We start from the raw sequence: 18,960 nt of genomic DNA, 5'->3' as shown, positions 1-18,960 counted from the left end.
GACAGCAGGACCTGTTCTAAGTTGGGCATCAGGCAGCTGCAATGTCGACAGTTTTGTAGCTCTTCAGGTTCTGGAGTTGAAGGCAGGTAAGATGCGCAGTGAGTCTTCTGGGCCCTGCTTGGGTGGGGGTGAATGGGATTTGCAGCTGTTGAATGCTTTTAGGTTGCACAGAGCCAAACCTGAAAGGCAAGAAGAGATTATACAGGAAGCGCACCTCTTTGTATTTCTAGTTCCCAGGGCCCAGGAGATGCATTTGCTAGACAGCAGTGTGGTGCCAAAAAAAGGAAAGGAAAAAAAATAGAAAGAGAAGGTGGCTAGCAGTTATTTAAACTACCACAATGGAATTGTGATCTGACAGTAGTTCACGAGGGAGATATGACAGGACGGTTGAACTCCCCATGGAGGCATCTAAGGTTACTTTGTCCTAATGCAGCTTCTTGAGAGAAATGTTGGGGTTTTTTAATGTGAAGGAGAGCATGCCTCTTTGGATGACTCTTGGCTAAGTCAGGTTTGCCTGGTTCTTCAGTAGAGAAGGGGAAGACACTGTTAAAATTGTATCCAGGGACTGTCTTTATTGCTGACAGTGGGTAATGGGTGGAAAGATATGCCACTAACAGTATAGTTTTACCCCACTTACGGATGTTCACGTGGCTAGCTAAAAAGCAATTGATTTCTCAACAGCAAATAATTTCTAAATTTCGTAGCTCATTTCAGTGTTATTTAATGTGTATTTCTGCCTAAGTCTTGTGGTACTTCTCTTGTTACCCTTTTTGTTGGCAGGGGGCTTTCCTTCTGCTGTCTAGGCCCTTGGGGTTGAAGCTCTCACAAATGTCATACTGGCTTCAACTTATGTATTACACATCTGTTGAAAGTTCTGTTATCTGGCTTTTCTCCTTTTCAGTGTGAAAATCTTCTGTATTATCTGTAAATAAAAGACAGGATGCCTGGGGCTTACATGCTGTAGCATTCTCTTCCTGCCACGTTGTTGCCTGCTTATTTTTGGGGACAGCCTTTCCTGTGCAAGGGTTTCTCTAGCTTGTATTGTGTCTCTTTTTCCATTTACCTTTCTTAGATCAATCAGTTTGCACTTACCTGTACTTCCTTTGTCTGTAAATGAGCCCTCGCCCTGCAACTACTATGACACACTTCTCCAGGGGTTCGGTGAGAGGGTTCAGGAGGCTGATCTTTGCTGCGCTTGGCTGATACTGCACCATGTTTTCTGGAAACTGTTGAAAGAAAGAAACGAGCTGAAACTGAGAGAAGGAAAGAGATTCTTCTATGATTAAAAGGAGATAAATGATTTTTTTGGTGCCAGAGGTCTCAGCCTGAGCTGCCAGTTGCCAGAAGAGGTAAAATCCAGCTTACTTTCTTCTCAACTATGGTCGTCTGCTGTAGTTTCCTTCTGCAGCCTCTGATTTCCAGGCTGGTGAGTGAGTTAGGAGTCATTGGGATTTTCTTATGCTCACACATAGACAAGGTAGAAGTGGGAGTACTGTATACAACAGTGTGGCACAACTCACCTTTCCCAAACTGATGTCTCAGTGCTTTGAAAGAAGACAGCATGAGGAGAGCCACTCAACCCAGGAGAATTTTTTTGCTGCTTATGACTATTAAAGCTCTTTTCTCACTACTGCAGTAACAAAATAATAAATCAATCTAACCTCAATAGTGAGAGGAGGATCACAAATGCTGATATCTTCCTGTGCAAAGTATATGTAGAAGGAGTCCTCGTCTCTCAGCATGGCAGTCAGCCTAAGCAGATGGTTCTCTCCTAACTCTTTTCTGTACCGTGAGTAAGGCACAAAGACCTGCAGGTTGTTAGCTGGAATACAGAGTGATGAAATACAGATGACAAAGCAGATGATAAGTACAGTCTGGTCTTAGCCTGCATGGCACCGAGGAGGGTTTAGTGCCCAACATTGTATGAAAAGCTGCAGCAATTAAAAGCTTAAGAGATCCCAACTGGATTTGCAGATTCAAAATCTCCAAGGTGATGTTGCCAAACTGTTTTATTTCTATCACCTACCATCAACTATTCAGCCAACCTTTTGTAAACTTACGGCTAAGTGCATTTTTCCTGAAGTGAGAGAACTAGATATACTTTCTCCCCATGCACCCGGGAGAGTCCTTACCTTCATTGCTTTTGAGAATAAAATGAAACTCTTCCTTCCAAAGTTGGGTAATGGGCACACCATTATAATGTAGAGATTGGGCTCCGACTACCAGGTGAGTAGCCTTTTCTCCACCACTGTGGTTAAACACTTCAATGGAAAGTGGAACATCTTGTCCCAGTAGCAGAGAACTCTTTGACTGGAGGTGGATGAAAAGGTTAACTGGCTCTTCACGGGCAGTAGGAATGGAGCTAAACTGTGTTTTGCTGCTGCTGGTTGTCTCAAGTTTCTTTATCTTTCTGTAAGCTTTGTCAAGTACTTCTTTTTCCTGAAGAGAACCTGTTACAAAAAAGGGCGCACGTATTTTAGTATTCTTTCCTGTTTACTGGTGTGAAGCAGTAAATGTGGAAGGATGGCGTTGAATTATCCTGACAGTACTGCAGCTAACTCTTTCTAAGAGCATAGAGAAATATCTTGTTGTGCTTCCCATTGGAGCAGTTTGAGAATTTTAGCTGACAGGACATTCATTGGATGTACCTTAAAGAGTCTACTTGGAAAGATTTGTCATAGTTTTTAAAGCACCTTGGTGCTAACATCTGTCAAAGAGGCAGTTGCCTCTTTAACTGTAGCTGTAGCTAGGGCACAGTATTATGTTCTCTTGTGGACTGCAGCTGAGGAGACAACATGCCATAGGCCAAGATGAGATGGTTGGCTTGGGTCAGGGAATCAGCACTCTGTAATAGATTCTGAAGGGGGAGCTGCTTTTTGAGGAAGGGATTTAGACAATATCTGGGAGCACAACAGTCCTTTTCAGAAAGCTGGAGTCTGAAAGATACCTATAAATAATACAGGGGAAGTGAATGTACAGAGTGCACAGGTAACAGAAATCAGGAGAGAAGGTTTTCCAGACAGGAAAGTGCCTGGTGCAGAAAGGCCGGGCCTTCTAGAGAGCTGGTTAGTGTAATCAAGCAGGATGAAATCTGGGGTTTAACCTGTGCTTTGGTTCTGTAGACAGCAAGAGTAAGCTGTCATGTGCCATTCAGGAAGGGAAAGTAGTGGGAAGTGGATGACCCTAATGCCTTGGTGTGGTTCTGCCCTCTAGTCTTTTCACTTGTAACACTGGCAGGGAATGTGCTGAGCCACTTGCCTACCCCGTACCTTCAGGATACTTGTAGTTGTGTGTGATATCCTCACAGCGTTCACTGCCCACACTCTTGGTACTGATGTTGTTGCCAATGTACTTTGTGCCACCGAGAGCTGGCTTGAGAGTGTCATCTGCTTTTTGTATCCAGACCTGGCACTTAGCATTGATGGCAGCAAAGAAGTAGCAGACATCATAGTCAACTTCTGTGTCCCCTTCCTTGATGGCTTGAACAGGCGCTGGCCCACAAAAGGATGGACCTGAAGGGAAAATGTGGCCCAGTTGAGATTCAGATGCTTTACCAACTAGACCCATGCATCATTTAGACTTATACTGGGAGTGGTGAAGCGTCTAGTTTAGGAGGACATCAGGGAGCAGTGCTGTGTTAGAGCTCTTAGAGCTACACAAACCGAACATATGAATGATGATTTAGTGCTTAAAGTCAACAGGGTGAGTCCCTGTCCTTTTGCATCCTTCCATTGGAAGTTGGGGAAGGGAGGAATATTGAACTGCTTTATTTGCTCTCCACTCTACTTCCACCCCGCTCCCCACCCCCAAGCCTGTCTTTGATATCTTACCTTTGCTTTTTTCCTGGCAGGTGGCATCCAGTGCCTGCCACCCACTGTACTCTGGTAGCAAGTCTGCTCGAGCCATCCAGCATTCGTTCCAAGCGTGGAAGGTCCTGCAAGAGACAACATCACGTACTTACACCAAGGGACTGAGCCCGGAGGTACAGTAAAGTTTTAGCCAAACCACAGCCAATTAATGCTCCTTTGAAAGAACTCGGTGCATGTTGAGGAGAACAGAGACCATGGTTTTTGACACAAGTGGAGTTTCTCCAGCTGGACTGGGCTATCATTCTTCCTTTACAGGCCCTAGTAATAGGGCACTCTTCAGTTTGGGTTGCAGCGATTTCTCAAGAACAGGTCATGTAGACAGGACCTCAGCTGAGCTGTCTCCTATCCACCTCTCTGCAACTGTTTACCTCTTTCTTTCCCCCCCCCCATCACTTCCTAAACCCAGATACCATCTCAAATTCTTGCTTGGGCCCTGCCATGTTTTCTTACCAGACACGGGCACTCTTGTCTTGTGTAAGCAGTGTCCCATCTTCATCATAATACTCATCCACAGTCAGGCTGCTGTTCGTGTTGTGAGCCCACGTAAAGCCTGTGACCACCCTGGTAGGAATTCCTAGGCACCTCAGAACTGTGCAGAAGAAAGAGCTGTGAATCAGTTGTGCATCCTGCCCTAATGGTGCCTCTGCTGATAGATGTAGAGCCTTTTTTGGTGCTAGGCCTATTAGGAATGGCACCAGGCCTGCTGTTTGGACTTTGCAAGAGGCATTGCTCCCTCAGGAAATAAGCTATCATAGGTACGTTCAGTGAATGATGTGTACTGATACTTTTTTATCTCAAAGCTAGCGATGCTGAACGTTGATGAGGAAACTCTGAGGACCTGCCTCTCACCTAAAGATTAAAGGTTATGTTACTGGGATCTGTGTTAATCCAGGAATTTAGGCATAGCTAGACGTTCTGCAGACCAAACAAGACTTTGCTCAACACGAAAGTCTTTGAAACACCACTGTACCTGAACACATGACTGCAGCAAACACCCAGCACTGCCCATAGCGGACAGGCTTGCATTGTGATGCAACCCACTGCCGGAGGATGGGGCTGCTTCCCAGCCACTTGGAAGGGGGTGTCCCATTATAGTATTGCCCTGTCCCACATTCTGTCAGGATTCCTCTGAACTCATCACAGTTCAGCTGCAGGGAAGGAGGAGAGAAAGATGGTTTAAGGAATCGCCTCTTCTTGATTGCTTCATCCTGTTTGATAAAGCTACTCCTAAGGCAGATGAAACCGAAAGGATTTTTTGTGCAAAGCATGAAGGTCATGGCTGAGCAGAACAGGTGCAGCAGTCTCCCCTGAAGTTTATTCAGTAAGTGTGCTGTCATCGCTAAGAAACTCCTGCAGCAGTACTTGTCTGCTGCAGGAATATCAGGAAGGGCTGGAGATGGTCAGTGGGTTGCCATAAAGTGGGATGGAGAAGATGCTAGCCTTTGTTCTGCATTCGGGCCTTCTCTGCTGGGGTCAGGGCTGCTGTCTGCCCTCCTTACCATGGCAGCAACTGTGCGGCAGATGTAAATAGGGTTCTTGCGCTGGGTGTGATCCTTGTCTTGTTGATGGCATTCACCTACATCCAGCAGTGTGAAGCAGATATCAACAATATCCTTCTCAAACTGAAACAAGAACACATCATTTCAGGAAATTTGGCCTGAACATTTGTTCTCCAGAGTCCCTGCAAGGGTTTGTAACTGTGCAGATTTTTTTCTCCCTTTCTGCTGAAGAGGAGAGCTCCAGGCAGAGATTTGGAGGGAGAGCACAACATGCTAAAGGCAGACCTACATCTTTATTGAAGCAAGGTGGGAAATGCATTAGCATGATACTGCATCCTATGATTGAGGGAAATTGATGCTTTTCTGGAGCACTCTCTAGGTTGGCACAGAGGTACTTTTGTGATCTGGTGGCACTAAAGTAGAATAAAATCCCATTCTAATCACTGGCTGTGTTAGATGGCCTTGGGCAAATCGGAAGATCTACGTCCTCACTTTACCTGTGAAATAGAGACAGTATTACTAAGCTCTGTTAAATGCTTTTATATCGGTTGATGAAAGGAAGGCATACAAAGACCAGATATAGATCAATGCATTTCTTCATAGAGGACAGCCTGAGAAGGTAGCTAAAATTACGTATGCTGGGTTATGGGACTTCATACACAGGTCTCTGTTCTCCTGCAGAGTCTTAAACAAAGACAGTGAGTGCAGAGAGCAAGTTCTTTCATCAAAGCCACAGTATGGAAATGGATAGCATCCTGTACACACAGGAGATACGCATCCTTCCTCTGCTGGCAGCTGTAAAAAAGCACAGACATATTGGACCTCTTGCTTACCTGACTGAAGTCCCAGGGTTGTGCTAGGACTGCATTTTCATTCCCCCAGTAGATGACACCCTCTTGGTTTAAAACATACTCCTGCCGCTGTGCCTCATTAGCCAAGAACACCTCATCATCTAGATAAGAGGAAAAAAGCATCAGGAAGAAATCATTCCTGGTCTTAGATGCACTTGCATTTCTCTTACATCAGCAGGCTCCTGCACTCCGGGGACTTTGGCAGTCTCTGGCATTCTGCCCTGGAAAAATACCACAGATCTGAATCAGACAGGAAAGAAGAATTTCATTGTCATCTCTGTTTCCTTGTTCAAAAAGTTCCTCTAGACCTAGACTATTGCACTAGCTAGCTCTTTTAGTCTCCTGGCTGTTGACTTCTCTATTCCTAACAAACATACAGTGGCCTTAATCAGACCAATTATAATCTTGACTCATCTTAAAATCCTTATTATAGGAAACACTTTATCAAACATTTTTCCCTTAGCAGTAGGACAGGGCTCTGGCAGTGGATTACTCCAGGAACAGGGCAGAAGTGTTGAGGCAGGCAGCTATGAGCTTTTATGAGCCTCTAACTCCTTCCTAAGGTGCTGTGAGGAGCAGGGCAGGAGTGGTGGGGAGCACTAGGTGAGTCAGCCTCAACTTCCACGGAGGCAGAGTGCCAGCGCTGAAGAGCTGTTTTTGTGAAGTGACTGATCCCAGCCTGCCTTTCTGTTTCTGACCACGTACCTTGGCACCAGGGATTAAAGAGAAGGGTGAAGTTGCCCAGGAGATAGTGAGACTTGGAGGCATGTAAAAGCAGAGCGTACTGGCCAATGGGAGCACTGGCAGGCGTGTTCACAGAGATGGTCCAGAAGCATGGCTCCTGTTCTTCCAGTGCTGCGCTCCACTGCTTCTGGTCTCCCAGGCTGGAGATGGGAAATTCAGTCTGGGTTCCATCTGCTTTGGAAGGATGTGATCCTGCAGCCAAAGAGATCTGCTTGTGTCTATTCCAGACATGCATCCTCACCCCACGCAGATTGCAGGGACCTTGTCTATATCTGGAGCCATAGCTCTCCTTTCTTGTGAGAGAGACTTAACCCTTTAGCAGCTTAATGCCTAGTGGATCTTCCTAAGGTTAGTACTGCACTCAGGCCTCCATGTTTGAAAGTGGGTTGTATATTTCACAGATTTGTAGAAACGAGGAACAGCCAGAATGTTGCAGACCTGCTGCTCCTGGGATTCAGTGTCTTGTAACACAAGTCACAGTCAAATGTTCAGATTATGGTAAAACAAGCTGGCGCTGAATGCTGCTGCCCTTCTCAAGGGTCTCGCTAGAAAACACTCTGTAACAGAAAACATCTGTAACAGGCTAGCTAAGTTTGAACATTCCTAAACCAAAAGCCAGGAGAGAGAAGAGATCCTGTGAGTGCTTTCAAAGTATAGAACAGTGAACCTGCATTGGTTATTGTGCTGCAGTGTCTCTTCTGGAAAGAGATCTAGTTTTGACCCTGCAGTCCCAGCAGCAGGAGATTTGACTCTGCCTTAGCTAAACAGTTCACTGACCTCACTTCTAAGTGTGGGCACCTCTGTCCAGCTCTGGAGATGGCTTTTGCCACCAGCTCTGTTCTTCAGGTGCATGGAGGACCAGAGCTCTGATAGGTATGGTAATGATATTACCTGTCTGTACTATGAGGAAGGTCCTCTTCAGCTGCTGCAGGTAGTTGTGTATTGGAGCTGAGAAGCTCACAGTGATAGTGAATGGCTGCCCCCGTCTCACCATAAGCCTTTCAGTGCTGATTTCTTCTGTGTGGTGGTTATTGTTGTTCATTGTGATCTTGAAATCACATTTTTTGATGCTCAGACCTATAGCATGAGAAGGTATAGAATGAGTTTGGGGTGGTGAGCTGCCCGCAGTCTGGCCCTGGGCCACATCCTGAAACACACAAACAGCTGATCCTGTGTTTCTCCACTCAGACAGTGCCCCCCTGCCTTTGGGACTTTCTGCCCAGTAACTGTAAGGGCCTTCACGCTGAGCTTGGTTGTTCTTGTGTCAGGCAGCTAATGAGCTGCCTTTGCTTATACCTTAGCATCATTAAGTGAACCAAGTAATTATGCAAGAGCTCCTTCCTGCCCAGGAAAGGATACGGAACAGGCCTGAGCATTCAAATGATGCAGATTTCGTGGTTAGCACTGAGCATGCACTGTGACTATATTTGGAGACTTACTCTGTGTATTCAAGAGCACCAATGGCACTCAAAGCAGCATCTCTCTGTGTGGGTACATGGCTAAAGTTGTGCACAGAAGACAAGGTATTACACTCCAGTTGTAACGTGGGTGCAAGCTCTTGCAGCAGTTACTGCACTATGTACATCTGATACGCACTAAAGACCAGCAGCTGGTGCAGACTTCACTGCTGGTTCGAATGCAGTGTGGCTGTATAGTCCTGGCACTATGCTAGATCACAGCAAATCAAACACCAGTTGTTCCTTCTTTGCACCACATTAGTTGTCAATCCAGTTGACACCAAGAGCTGCAGGAGACAGAAGAGCTCCTCCTCCTGTCTCCTACACATGCATCATACACATCATACCTGATTCTGTCCAGCACCAGAAGAGAGAAAAAGAAAATTTTCAGAATTTCAAGCACCCAATTTGGTGCTTAATGGCTGTAGTGTGATCATATACTTGCATTTTTCTTGTGATTTTGGCAGTATTCTTAATCTTTCCAGACTTCTGGCTGAGAAGCAGATAACATCCTGGTTTTTCTCAGCCTTGGGATCATCCTGACCTCACTTACCTCTTCAGCTCCCAACTCATCACTAAGATCCTTGAACTTGTGGGTTGTAACTGCTGCCCTTTATATGACACATCCTGTCACCTGCCTCCCCTTGCTGACCCAGGCTCCTCCCTTTTTTCCAGCTAAAAAAAATTAATAAAAAATTCCACAGAGCATTCCCCTGCTATCTAAAGCCATTGCTCCTGTCCTAAAGCCACTACTGCCCTTTGCAGTTTTCATTGGTCTGCTCTCCCCTTATGTCTAACTTGCCTTGTCCTCTGCATTGACACCTTCTTTCATTGCTGTTGTCCCTTCTGTGTTTGTTCTGGGAGTCCCGCTGGATTGTGTGCTTTGTTCCTTTTTTTCCCATATGAATTTTGTCATGCATTGTTTTCAGTGAATGATTCTCGTCTGGCTTTCAAATCCCTTTACGGCTGTCCCAGTTCATAGCCCTGCACCAGTTTAAGCTTTACAGAGGCAGCTCTGACCTCGTGTATTTTCTTCTCTGTGATGAAGATGTTTGTTCTGGCTATCTTGTAGTCTGGTGAGTCATATGCAGTCTGGTTCCTTCTCCTTCATATGACTTTCCATGGATCTTATTGTCGCTTTCTTCAAGGTTGCTTGGAACCTGGACTCTCTCCTTGCTCGAGTGGCTAAAACGCTTAGTCACCTCTCTGCTTCAGTTTTGTAGTTTGGCTTACCTCTCCCCATCCCCTGCCCCCCATCCCCTATGTTAAGGATAACTCTCTTGCCTTTGCTTCCAAACTCTCACGTGTCTGCCTTAGCTGCCTTTTACTGCTTCTCTCAAACTCCTCTAGGCATTGATACCAGCTTTTGTTTGCTGTCCCTTTTTGTGCAGTCTGCTGTGCAAATTGAACTCCCTTAGCCCTTAGAGCATTTTCGTGGCTCCTGCCCTGTAAGAAGCTTACCTCTGCTACAGGCCTTATGAACACTGTCTTGGAGCAGGGACAGTTGTTTTTCCAGAGAGACAACTGGCAAATGCTTGGGACTAACCAAAGCGATTTTTGCTTACCTTGGCCCATGTCTAGTTCCCTGTACCGTGGTCTTCAGCTCCTGCTTGCTCTGGTAGGTAATGGCTCCTTCCTTCAGCTTTCTTTAAAAATTATCCACTTGCAAAGTTGTTTGCTCAATTTCTTTAGACAGGGTGGGACGTGATGTTGCCACCTCTCCTTCAGCTTATCTTGCAGACCTGCTGTGCAGTTGGGGACTCTTTTATCTCTCAGACCACACTAGAGAGACCCACAGAAAGGGGTGACTTATCCTACCTACAGATGAGGTTAAATTCCACAGCGGGATGTGAAGCCTTTAAAGACAGCCAGTGACAATTTCTTCAAAGAGCTGTGCATTGGGGACCCCAGAGTAGGAAATGCAAATCTTAAGTTGGCTCTAAACAATGCACAGAATGCACTTCAAATATAAGTGTTGAAGAGCTGCTCTCCAATATTGACCCTAAACTGCTTAGATCCTAAACCCCTCCAGGAGTAAAAAACCAAGGTCAATACACCCATTGCCCTTCTGCCTAATTCAAAAAAGTGAAACCACTTCAAAGTGAGGAAACTTGTTAAAAGCAACAACTAAAATAAGTAGAATTTCTGTAGCATAATGCAGACTATTTAAAAATATCACACTGGAGACTTGGACTAAATAAATTTCTAAAGTTGCTGTAATATAAAAGGAAGGTCACTGCATTGATAAATAATTGGTCGAAAGACAGGAAATAAGACAGCAGAAATAAACAGTTTTCACTGCGGAGTGAGTCACCAGTAGTTTTGCAGAAATCTATGATCTTCCACAAATTCATTAATAATTTGAGAAGCTGATAAAAAGACATGAGGTGGCAAAGCTTGCTCACTTATTCTGAGTAGTAAAGATGAGGGAGGCAGCTTTGTAGAGGAGTCTGAAGATACTGAATGACTAGGCCATAAAATAGCAAGTAGCAATCAGCATAGACACATATACAATAGGAAAAAGGGACCCGTATCTTACATAAGCAGTGATGCATTCAGAGATAGTTGTAGCCATTCCAGAATGAGATTTGGATTTATACTAGATGGCTGCTGCACAACGTCGTCCAGTGAGCTTGGTGTTTTTCTTAGTATTTGCACATTAAACTTTACAATTGTTTGCTAATATGCTTCATTTAAGCTAAATACAAACTCTCTTAGTTTTAGTCATTTCCAGCCTAGCCTTAATTGTACAGATTCACAGAATCATAGAATGGCTGAGGTTGGAAGGGACCTCTGGAGGTCATCTTGTCCAACCCCCTGCTCAAGCAGGTCCACCTAGAGCTGGTTGCCCGGGACCATGTCCAGATGGCTTTTGAGTATCTCCAAGGATGGAGACTCCGCAACCTCTGTGGGCAACCTGTGCCAGTGCTCAGTCACCCTCACAGTGAAAAAGTGTTTCCTGGTGTTCAGAGGGAACCTCCTGTGTTTCAGTTTGTGCCCATTGCCTCTGGTCCTGTCACTGGGCACCCCTGAAAAGAGCCTGGCTTCATCCTCTTTTCACCCTCCCTTCAGGTATTTATACACATTGACACGTTCCCCCTCTGAGCCTTCTCTTCTCCAGGCTGAACAGGCCCAGCTCTGTCAGCCTTTCCTCCTACGTGAAGTGCTCCAGTCCCTTAATCATCTTTGTGGCCCTTTGCTGGACTCTCTCCAGTATGTCCATGGTCCTTGTACTGGTGAGCCCTGCGCAGGTGTGGTCTCACCAGTGCTGGATAAAGGGGAAGGATCACGTCCCTCGACCTGCTGGCAATACTTTACCTAATGCACCCCAGGATATCATTAGCCTTCTTTGTGGCACGATACATTGCTGCCTTATGTAAGCTGTAACCGCTTTGACTTTTATTAGGAAGCATGGAGGTCACCAGATTTGCAGAAATTGGGAAACACTAAATAGAAGCACGCTGGGGAGATCTTCCAGAAAATTCTGTGAGTTTATTGTCAATGTACATTTTTCAATGTGAATTATGTGTCATTTTAGTATGTGTCTTGAACTTGTTTTTTATATAAAGAGCTAAATGTGGTATATAATGACTGATTTGTGCTCTTTAAGTGTATGCAAATAGTAAGCCAACTGATTGTGCTCAAACCTCTGACTTTCTTTGCATGATCAGTGTTTTTAATGCACCTTTGCAGTGTACGCCTTTATGAACATCTAAATCAGAGAGTGGTTTAGATACAAGCAGCTATTTATCCCATCATCACTGCCTTGTAAGGGCTGTGTATATGCACAGTACCATCTCTTGGTCAAAATGGCAACTGCAAGTAGTATTTGCTATGTAGGATGCACTTTGGAAACTGTGAACAGGGAGCTACTTATTGTCTCTTTGTATCTTTCATTACACCGAAATGGGCTAAAAAGGCCCGTTGAAAAGGTTAACGCACAGAAGAAACTTCCACATGCAGTGCTCAAGTGCTTGTACTGGCATTCCTTCCAGTGAGAATTTGCGATCCTAAATTAGATACCTGAGGTTTTCCATCCAAGATCTGAGAGAAAGAAACAGGAATTGGCCACTATAGAGGTCAAAACATTCAGCAGAAATGCTGAGATTTCCTACTTGTGAATCACCCTTCTTCCTGTCTGGAATATGGGTTTCTCATCTTTTGGTTTTCTTTCAGTCGTCAGTTGTTTCATCTGTTAGTTTAAATGCCATTCGTGTCTGATCCAGCACTTGTGTTTGGTAAAGGCAAATCCAAAACGCTGTCTGCATTACTCATGGCACTAAAATGGTGCAGGCATTTCTGTATGTTGCAATTGTAACTGCACTGTCAAAAAGTTGAGTTTGGATTGGTTCAGATATTTTGCTGTACACAACCAGCAATTTGCATGTCTCTGTTCAGGCACTCTGAACTTTTAGACATGTTGGTAGGTATTTCTAAAGTGTACATACAAGTATTTGTGTTCCTTATATTTTGGTGGTTAAAAGGTGGTTACACTAACACTTTGGAGTAGTATTTCTTGGTGCACTTGGCATAACTGTATTTGGAGTTGTGCACAAAAGTTCTCCTCTGGTTGCCTAGCTTCAGTACAACACTGTTGATAGTGATATGTTCTGTGTCAGGAAGTGGGCAAATGGACAATCCTTCAGATACAATGACAGGTAGCTCTACCATATGGGTCCTCCAAAGGTGTTGCCTTAAGATCCTCCAGCAAAGAAGATCAGACACTTCAGAAAAATTGTATTTTTTTCTAGTCTGAACTGTAAAGGGTAAATTCAGTAACCTTTTGACTTATTTTGTCTTGCAGATTTGTTTAAAGGGTGGTTCTTTCATATGTTTTCCACATAGCTATTACCTACATGTTTTTGGCTCCAAAAAGGGAAAGTCTTTTCAACAGGAACAACTTATCTTTGCTGGAGTTCCAAGAATAGCATTCATTATGACATTCTTTTGAAAAGACTGGGTTTGGTTTTTCCCTGCAAAGTTCACCTCTTCTGTAAGTCCTTCTCACTGATCTCTCTAGTCACAAAGTCAGTTTGATACCAGGTTTATTTTTCAGGCTTCCTTTTATTCAAGAAGTCAAAGCGCGTGAGCTCAAGCTGTCCTTCATTATAGTATGTCTTCCAGTCCATTCTCCTGTACACTTGCTAGCTGTGAACATAAGTTGCTCATGCATTTAACACGTTAATCATGCTTCTGGTATGTACCATTATTTGTAAAACTACAGTTGTAATAGACCAGCATTCTGCATATGCTGATTTCATCCTCTGAACTTGAAGCTGCAATATTGTTAACATCAGTGTTAGCGTGTGTAACCTCATGTGCACAAGATCCATGAAGTCATCCAAGTGAATTCCCTTCTTCATTGTACGGAGTCGGTAAGCATTAACATTCATTCACTCACAATTAACCACGTCCAAACCTATACTTGTCTCTAAAATGCAACAAAAGCATAAGCATGTGCAACTTGCTAGACTGGATCAGAATGGAGTTTCATCCCGTCTAATCTGGTACACAATGCCAGATGCCTCAGAAGAATGTTCATGAGCTTCACCCCAGCAAGTGAGGCATCATCTCGTAGTTGATGATTTTCAAGACTGAGTATGTCATGATATGCAAGATCACTCTGAGAGTTCTTGTTGGTGATAAATATTCTTTGTAGTAGTCCCCTCCTGCCTACTTTTCAATCTCACATGTCATTAGTGGGAATCATAGAAACACAAGGTGCTGTAATCTCAGTTCAGCTGTCTGTTTATGCTGAGGTCTCCGGCTGCACTTGATATGGCTGATGTAACACCCTGCATGATGGCTGACTAAAAATTGCTTTCTTACTGTGCATTTACCCAGCTAAATTTCACTGATTGTTATACTGTCATCTATTTTGCCTTGTTTGGGACCCTCTGAAGTTCCTTATAGTTTTTTAGTCCTCAGTAGTTTCAATGGCTTTATGTCATTAGCAGATTTTGTATCCTTTTTGCACTCACTTCTTGCATTGCTGCTTCTGAAAAACTTCATCCAGGGCTAGGGAAGTGTTGTCAGTGTTCTGTATCCACTACATCCCTGACATACTCATAGAAATCTAAAGGAAAAGTGATCCATAGGATCCTTGAAAGCATCCATCCTGCCTGGATATTACTGTGTTATTATCTTTATAGTGCCTCGGGATTCTTGTTGTTTTACAGGTCCAAACATAAATCCGTAAAAATCTTTATTATCTTTATTACCTATAAAATAGAAGCTTAAAATGTTACGTGATCATCTTTAATAACTGAGTCTCTTTCTGAATGTAGTGATGAAAAATACATACATCTAACTTTCCCTTTTATTGTATCTACATTTCCAGCTCTGACATGGCACATCCATGAATTAGTCATCAATTTTCCTTTTTGGTGGAATTTCTTGTTTGTTTAGAGCAACAAGAAATGCTTACATTGTGCCATTTGTTTTGTCTTTTATAGTTAGCAATATCCCCCACATTCAGTACACGGGAGTGACAGATACCAAGTGGTAAAGCAATGCAGCTTTGGTGACAGAACCAAGTGATTTGAAACTACCAACTTTGGCTATTTCTGTTTCTTCTGTTTTGGTTTGGTTTTAATCTGTAGAAGGGTAGTAATTTAATTGACTTGCCTGAGTCAAGGCTCTAGAAACTTAGATCAGTAGAATAGAATGGTGGGGAGAAACATTCACCATCCTGGAGACTGATTTTAATGTGTTTCAAGACCAAATCATAGTATGAATGTGTCATATCAGCTAGTGCTCACTTGATTTTTTTTTTTTTTTTTTTTTTTTTTTTTTTTTTTGAGTGATCAGAATAGAATGAAGGCTGGGTCAGCCTCTTGGGCATGCTCAGATTTAAACTGCATATTTATAAAAAAAAATACTGATAATTAGTCATATTTTACTCCACTAACTCCCATTGACTTCTGACTGAGGGCTGTGTGAAGATTGTAGGTTTGGCAAAAGCTATTTAAATCCCTTCTTGGGCACTTACACATTTTTCTCTGTAATAATCATTAGTTTAATTGAACAGTTGTCTTATGTCTAACGCAGGAAGAATGTGTATTTCTTGTACATGGCGGTAGCCTGATCTGCATTTTAACACTGAAACTGAACTGGGTGTGGCTGCTGAGGGCAGTTAATGATGCTGACACCCTGAAAAGCCAGCAACCCCAAGTGTTGCAAAGCTTGGAACTTGGCACAAGCTTTAGGGCTGATTTTCCTTTGAACAGCCGGCTTTCTTTACAAATAGTTAATTAGGATGAGGTCATTCCAAGCTCGTGTGACAAACAGTGTCTGAAATCATTTCCTGGATTGTATTTAAGAAGAAATACCGAAGGAATTTGAATGGCTTGGCTGTACTGTGTGTTAAATGTAATGACAGCCTGCAGTCTTACAAGATTTAATGAGACTTTGTGAAATACCATCATTACCTCAAGGCCTTTTCTGAGGCTAGTGGAGGATTGTATAGCCTGACTTTCCAAGATCCTGCAAGACTTAATTGATAGGTGCAAAGCTACCTATTCCCCTCTCCTTTGCCTGGAGAAGCCTGAATTCCTCTGTGTGTGTGTGTCCTTTTCAGTCTTCATTCCAGGCTCTCTGGGCTGACCAGTTTTGACAAGCTTCCACATCCCTTGTAAGTATATGTTTGGGTGGCAAAAGATTGTAATTGATGTAATAAAATAGGAGTTCACATGTTTTGAAGATTTTGTTGGCTTTAAATCAAAGAAATGTAAATGAGACCTCAGTTTAATCTGTGTCACAGAGTCAGTTTGTGTCTGTGAAACGTTCTTTCTGGGGGAAGTTGGGACTGCATTGCTGGACAGTGCTAGGTGTTGTCGTGAGCAAAAGGTCAACTTGCCTCTTAGTAACATTCAGATCTTTGCTATTTTGGCTTGTTAACTCTGCAAGGAATAAATGGACACAGTGCTGGGATTTAGATATGGGTGGCATAATGCCTTCCTCATGGAGACTGATGATCTCCTTTAAGCAGCTTTGTGGAATGAGGATGGACTGTTAATTGTGAATTTTCATACATCCTTCTGACTATATTGTCCTGGGCCTTTTCTTCCCATCCTGTGCTTTCTGAGCACTTCTGGAAGTATGGCAAAGTATCTGCCTTTGCTAACAGAAAAATCAATCTTTTTTTCCTGTCTGCTTTATGATACCTGCATGAAAGGAAACAGGTGGAACTTCCTCTGGCGTAAGTTAGGCAGGTAGATACAGTGGTTTTGTAAGATACAGATAAAGGGCTGGGTGACGTGTGTGGCAGCAGGCGTGGGCAAGTAACAACCTTGAAGGAAGTGCCAGTACAAAACAAAAATACCTGTCATAGTCTGCTTCTTCTCAAGTGGTCTTGCAGACAAGTTCGGCCAGTTCTCCAGTAGTGCAGTGAGAAGTTTCTGACCTGGAGCAAAGTAAAAACACCCAACCTTCCCCCCAGCCCCCACTCCAATTTTATCAAAATGCATAATGCCAAAATAATTAGGACCAATGCATTGACTGATTATGGCTTCTGATCACTACTACTGCCTATTAGTCCTAGATAGATTAAGACTAGTAGGGAATGAGATTACAAAGCCAGAGAGCATTGTGAAGTGGGTCCCCACACACATTAATTTTCTCTTTGGGAAATTCCTCATGTTTATGCTTAGCAAAGCCTTTGTAAATATTCCAAGGCAATTGCTGCAATTCCTCAGGAAGAGGATACAGTTTGGGGTCCTTTGCTGTGGGCCCGTATGATAGCTCAGTCAGTTTTTCCTGCAATAATTCTTCCAAATTGGCACCTTCGTCTTGCCCATCGTTTGTATTTAAAATGCAATGAAACATAGCAGTCAGCCTCAGAATTGCATATAAGACCTGAAAGCTTTTAGCTGTACTTAAGTTAGAAAAGTTATAATAGAAAGTATTTAGGTAATATCTATAAACAAAACAGTATAGGTATCAATTCTGGCTTTGTCTGAAACTGTTTCTGGAGCTACTTTGCAAAGCTGAGAACGTAAGTTGGCAGAGTATTGAGAAATTTACTTATTCGTTACATCAGCTGCATTTTTTTCTCTCTTTCTGCCTAATGGGAACAGGAACCAGTTTCTCCTTTCCTGTAAACTCTTTTTTAAATTAACTTTTTTTCTTCTTTTTTTTCCTTTTTTTTTTCTTTTTTCTGAGTTGTTGGTCACTATTCTGGCATTTGTGGCTCCACCACTGCATAGGACCAGTTACAGTCATGTTCTCTTAGACTCACAGAAACCAACTGCATTTTGTTTAGATGGAATCAGAATGATTTCTTGAGTTCAGTGTTCTCTTTTCCTATGAATTCTTAACATTTCTCATGTCCTAAAGATCTAACTACCTGTAAAAATGAAAGTTATTTATATTTTCCTTTTAGTGCTCATTAAAAAGAGTAAACTAGGGCATTCTTTTAAAAGAATGCTCTGTATATCTGTGCAACTACATAAATAATATACCTCTGAAGATTATATTGTCTTAGATAAAACTGGGAGTGATACTTTTGCATATGTGATTGATAGAAGAAGGAGACTTTAGCAAATGGAGGTTTAAGACTTGGATAAAATATTATGCTCCTGGAAGAGAGGAAATCTCAGTTGTGCACCTGCACTCCTTCTCAGTACACTTGCTATGACATCTATGTTTCCTCAGAATATTTTGTGATTTGCATGAGACTTTCCATACATTCATGCCTCTGTGGGTTTGTCATACCTGAATGTAGTGTTATCCAAGAAGAAATTTCATGGAACTTGCTCTTAAAATGTCAATTGATTCAAATACGATTTTACATTAAAATGCCAAATTTATTATCCAGAAGCTTCTTTGAGAGAGGCTGACTGTAGAGATGTAGCCAGTTGAACAATATTTGGGGTTGAACCCATAGTATAGGGGCTATAAGACATCTCTTACAGTATATTTTCCTTGTTAAATACCTTTTCCGCCCCCTCTCAAGAGCCAAATTCTTTTCTTTTTTTCCTGGTAGAGCCAACTAAAGTAAGTGATAATTGAGGCTGTATGAGGAGCTGAATTTGCGAGATGCGTATATATGAAAACTTGCATAGTGTTTAACTATAGTGTATCAGCGATAGAAATGTAATGTGTTTTGGTCTCAGTCAGGTTGGCTGCGTAAATGATTTACCCTTTTATCTTTGGCGAAGTTTCATTCATTCATCCATTTAGTTCATCCAGAAAGAACTCTGGACATTTTGAGCCTTTGTGCCTTAGTCCAGATGACAGATCACCTGTTTACTGTTTAATGATGTTCTGCTTCATTCCTGTTTTCAGGAACAGTTATTCCAGCCTGTTGTTATTACAGATGTTCTGGTGTTTGCCATGCCTAGGTGAAGGACATGTTTCTTTTATCTGCTTTTGTACTGTTACTCCCAGACATTTCTTTGCCGACTATTTCATTGTTTATAATTTATCACATGATTAAATCATGATCTGAATAGGGAAGCTGTGAATTAACAAGTATTGTTTATTGAACAGCTTCTCATTTTTCCAGTCATAAAAAGAGAGTTCTGTTGTAACACTGCCA

General features: G+C 42.8%; 1 protein-coding gene across 1 annotated transcript; it reads right to left on the bottom strand.

The window, feature by feature from the left end:
• Positions 1 to 3: 3 nt before the first annotated feature.
• LOC104264551 (protein 4.2-like) lies at positions 4 to 10,043 on the bottom strand. The gene is made up of 13 exons (XM_009821674.2): positions 9,986 to 10,043; positions 7,855 to 8,040; positions 6,925 to 7,155; positions 6,202 to 6,320; positions 5,369 to 5,491; positions 4,840 to 5,017; positions 4,320 to 4,458; positions 3,831 to 3,934; positions 3,270 to 3,512; positions 2,133 to 2,450; positions 1,662 to 1,822; positions 1,093 to 1,226; positions 4 to 179 (listed from the first exon to the last, which is right to left on the bottom strand). Exons 1-13 carry the CDS (start codon positions 9,993 to 9,995, stop codon positions 29 to 31), a joined length of 2,097 nt encoding a protein of 698 aa, XP_009819976.1. The 5' UTR covers positions 9,996 to 10,043; the 3' UTR covers positions 4 to 28.
• Between the last annotated feature and the right edge of the window lie 8,917 nt (positions 10,044 to 18,960).

This window comes from Gavia stellata, chromosome 20, assembly GCF_030936135.1.
Source record: "Gavia stellata isolate bGavSte3 chromosome 20, bGavSte3.hap2, whole genome shotgun sequence".
In the NCBI taxonomy this organism is placed as follows: domain Eukaryota; kingdom Metazoa; phylum Chordata; class Aves; order Gaviiformes; family Gaviidae; genus Gavia; species Gavia stellata.
Note: the sequence above shows the minus strand (reverse complement) of the source record. Positions and strands in the feature narration are given on the sequence as shown.

Coding starts and splice junctions, on each gene's coding strand:
- LOC104264551 (XM_009821674.2), bottom strand. Junction 5,492..6,201: donor AACCCTGGGACTTCAGTCAG/GTAAGCAAGAGG, acceptor TTCTTGTTTCAG/TTTGAGAAGGATATTGTTGA. Junction 1,823..2,132: donor TATTCTCAAAAGCAATGAAG/GTAAGGACTCTC, acceptor TCTGTATTCCAG/CTAACAACCTGCAGGTCTTT.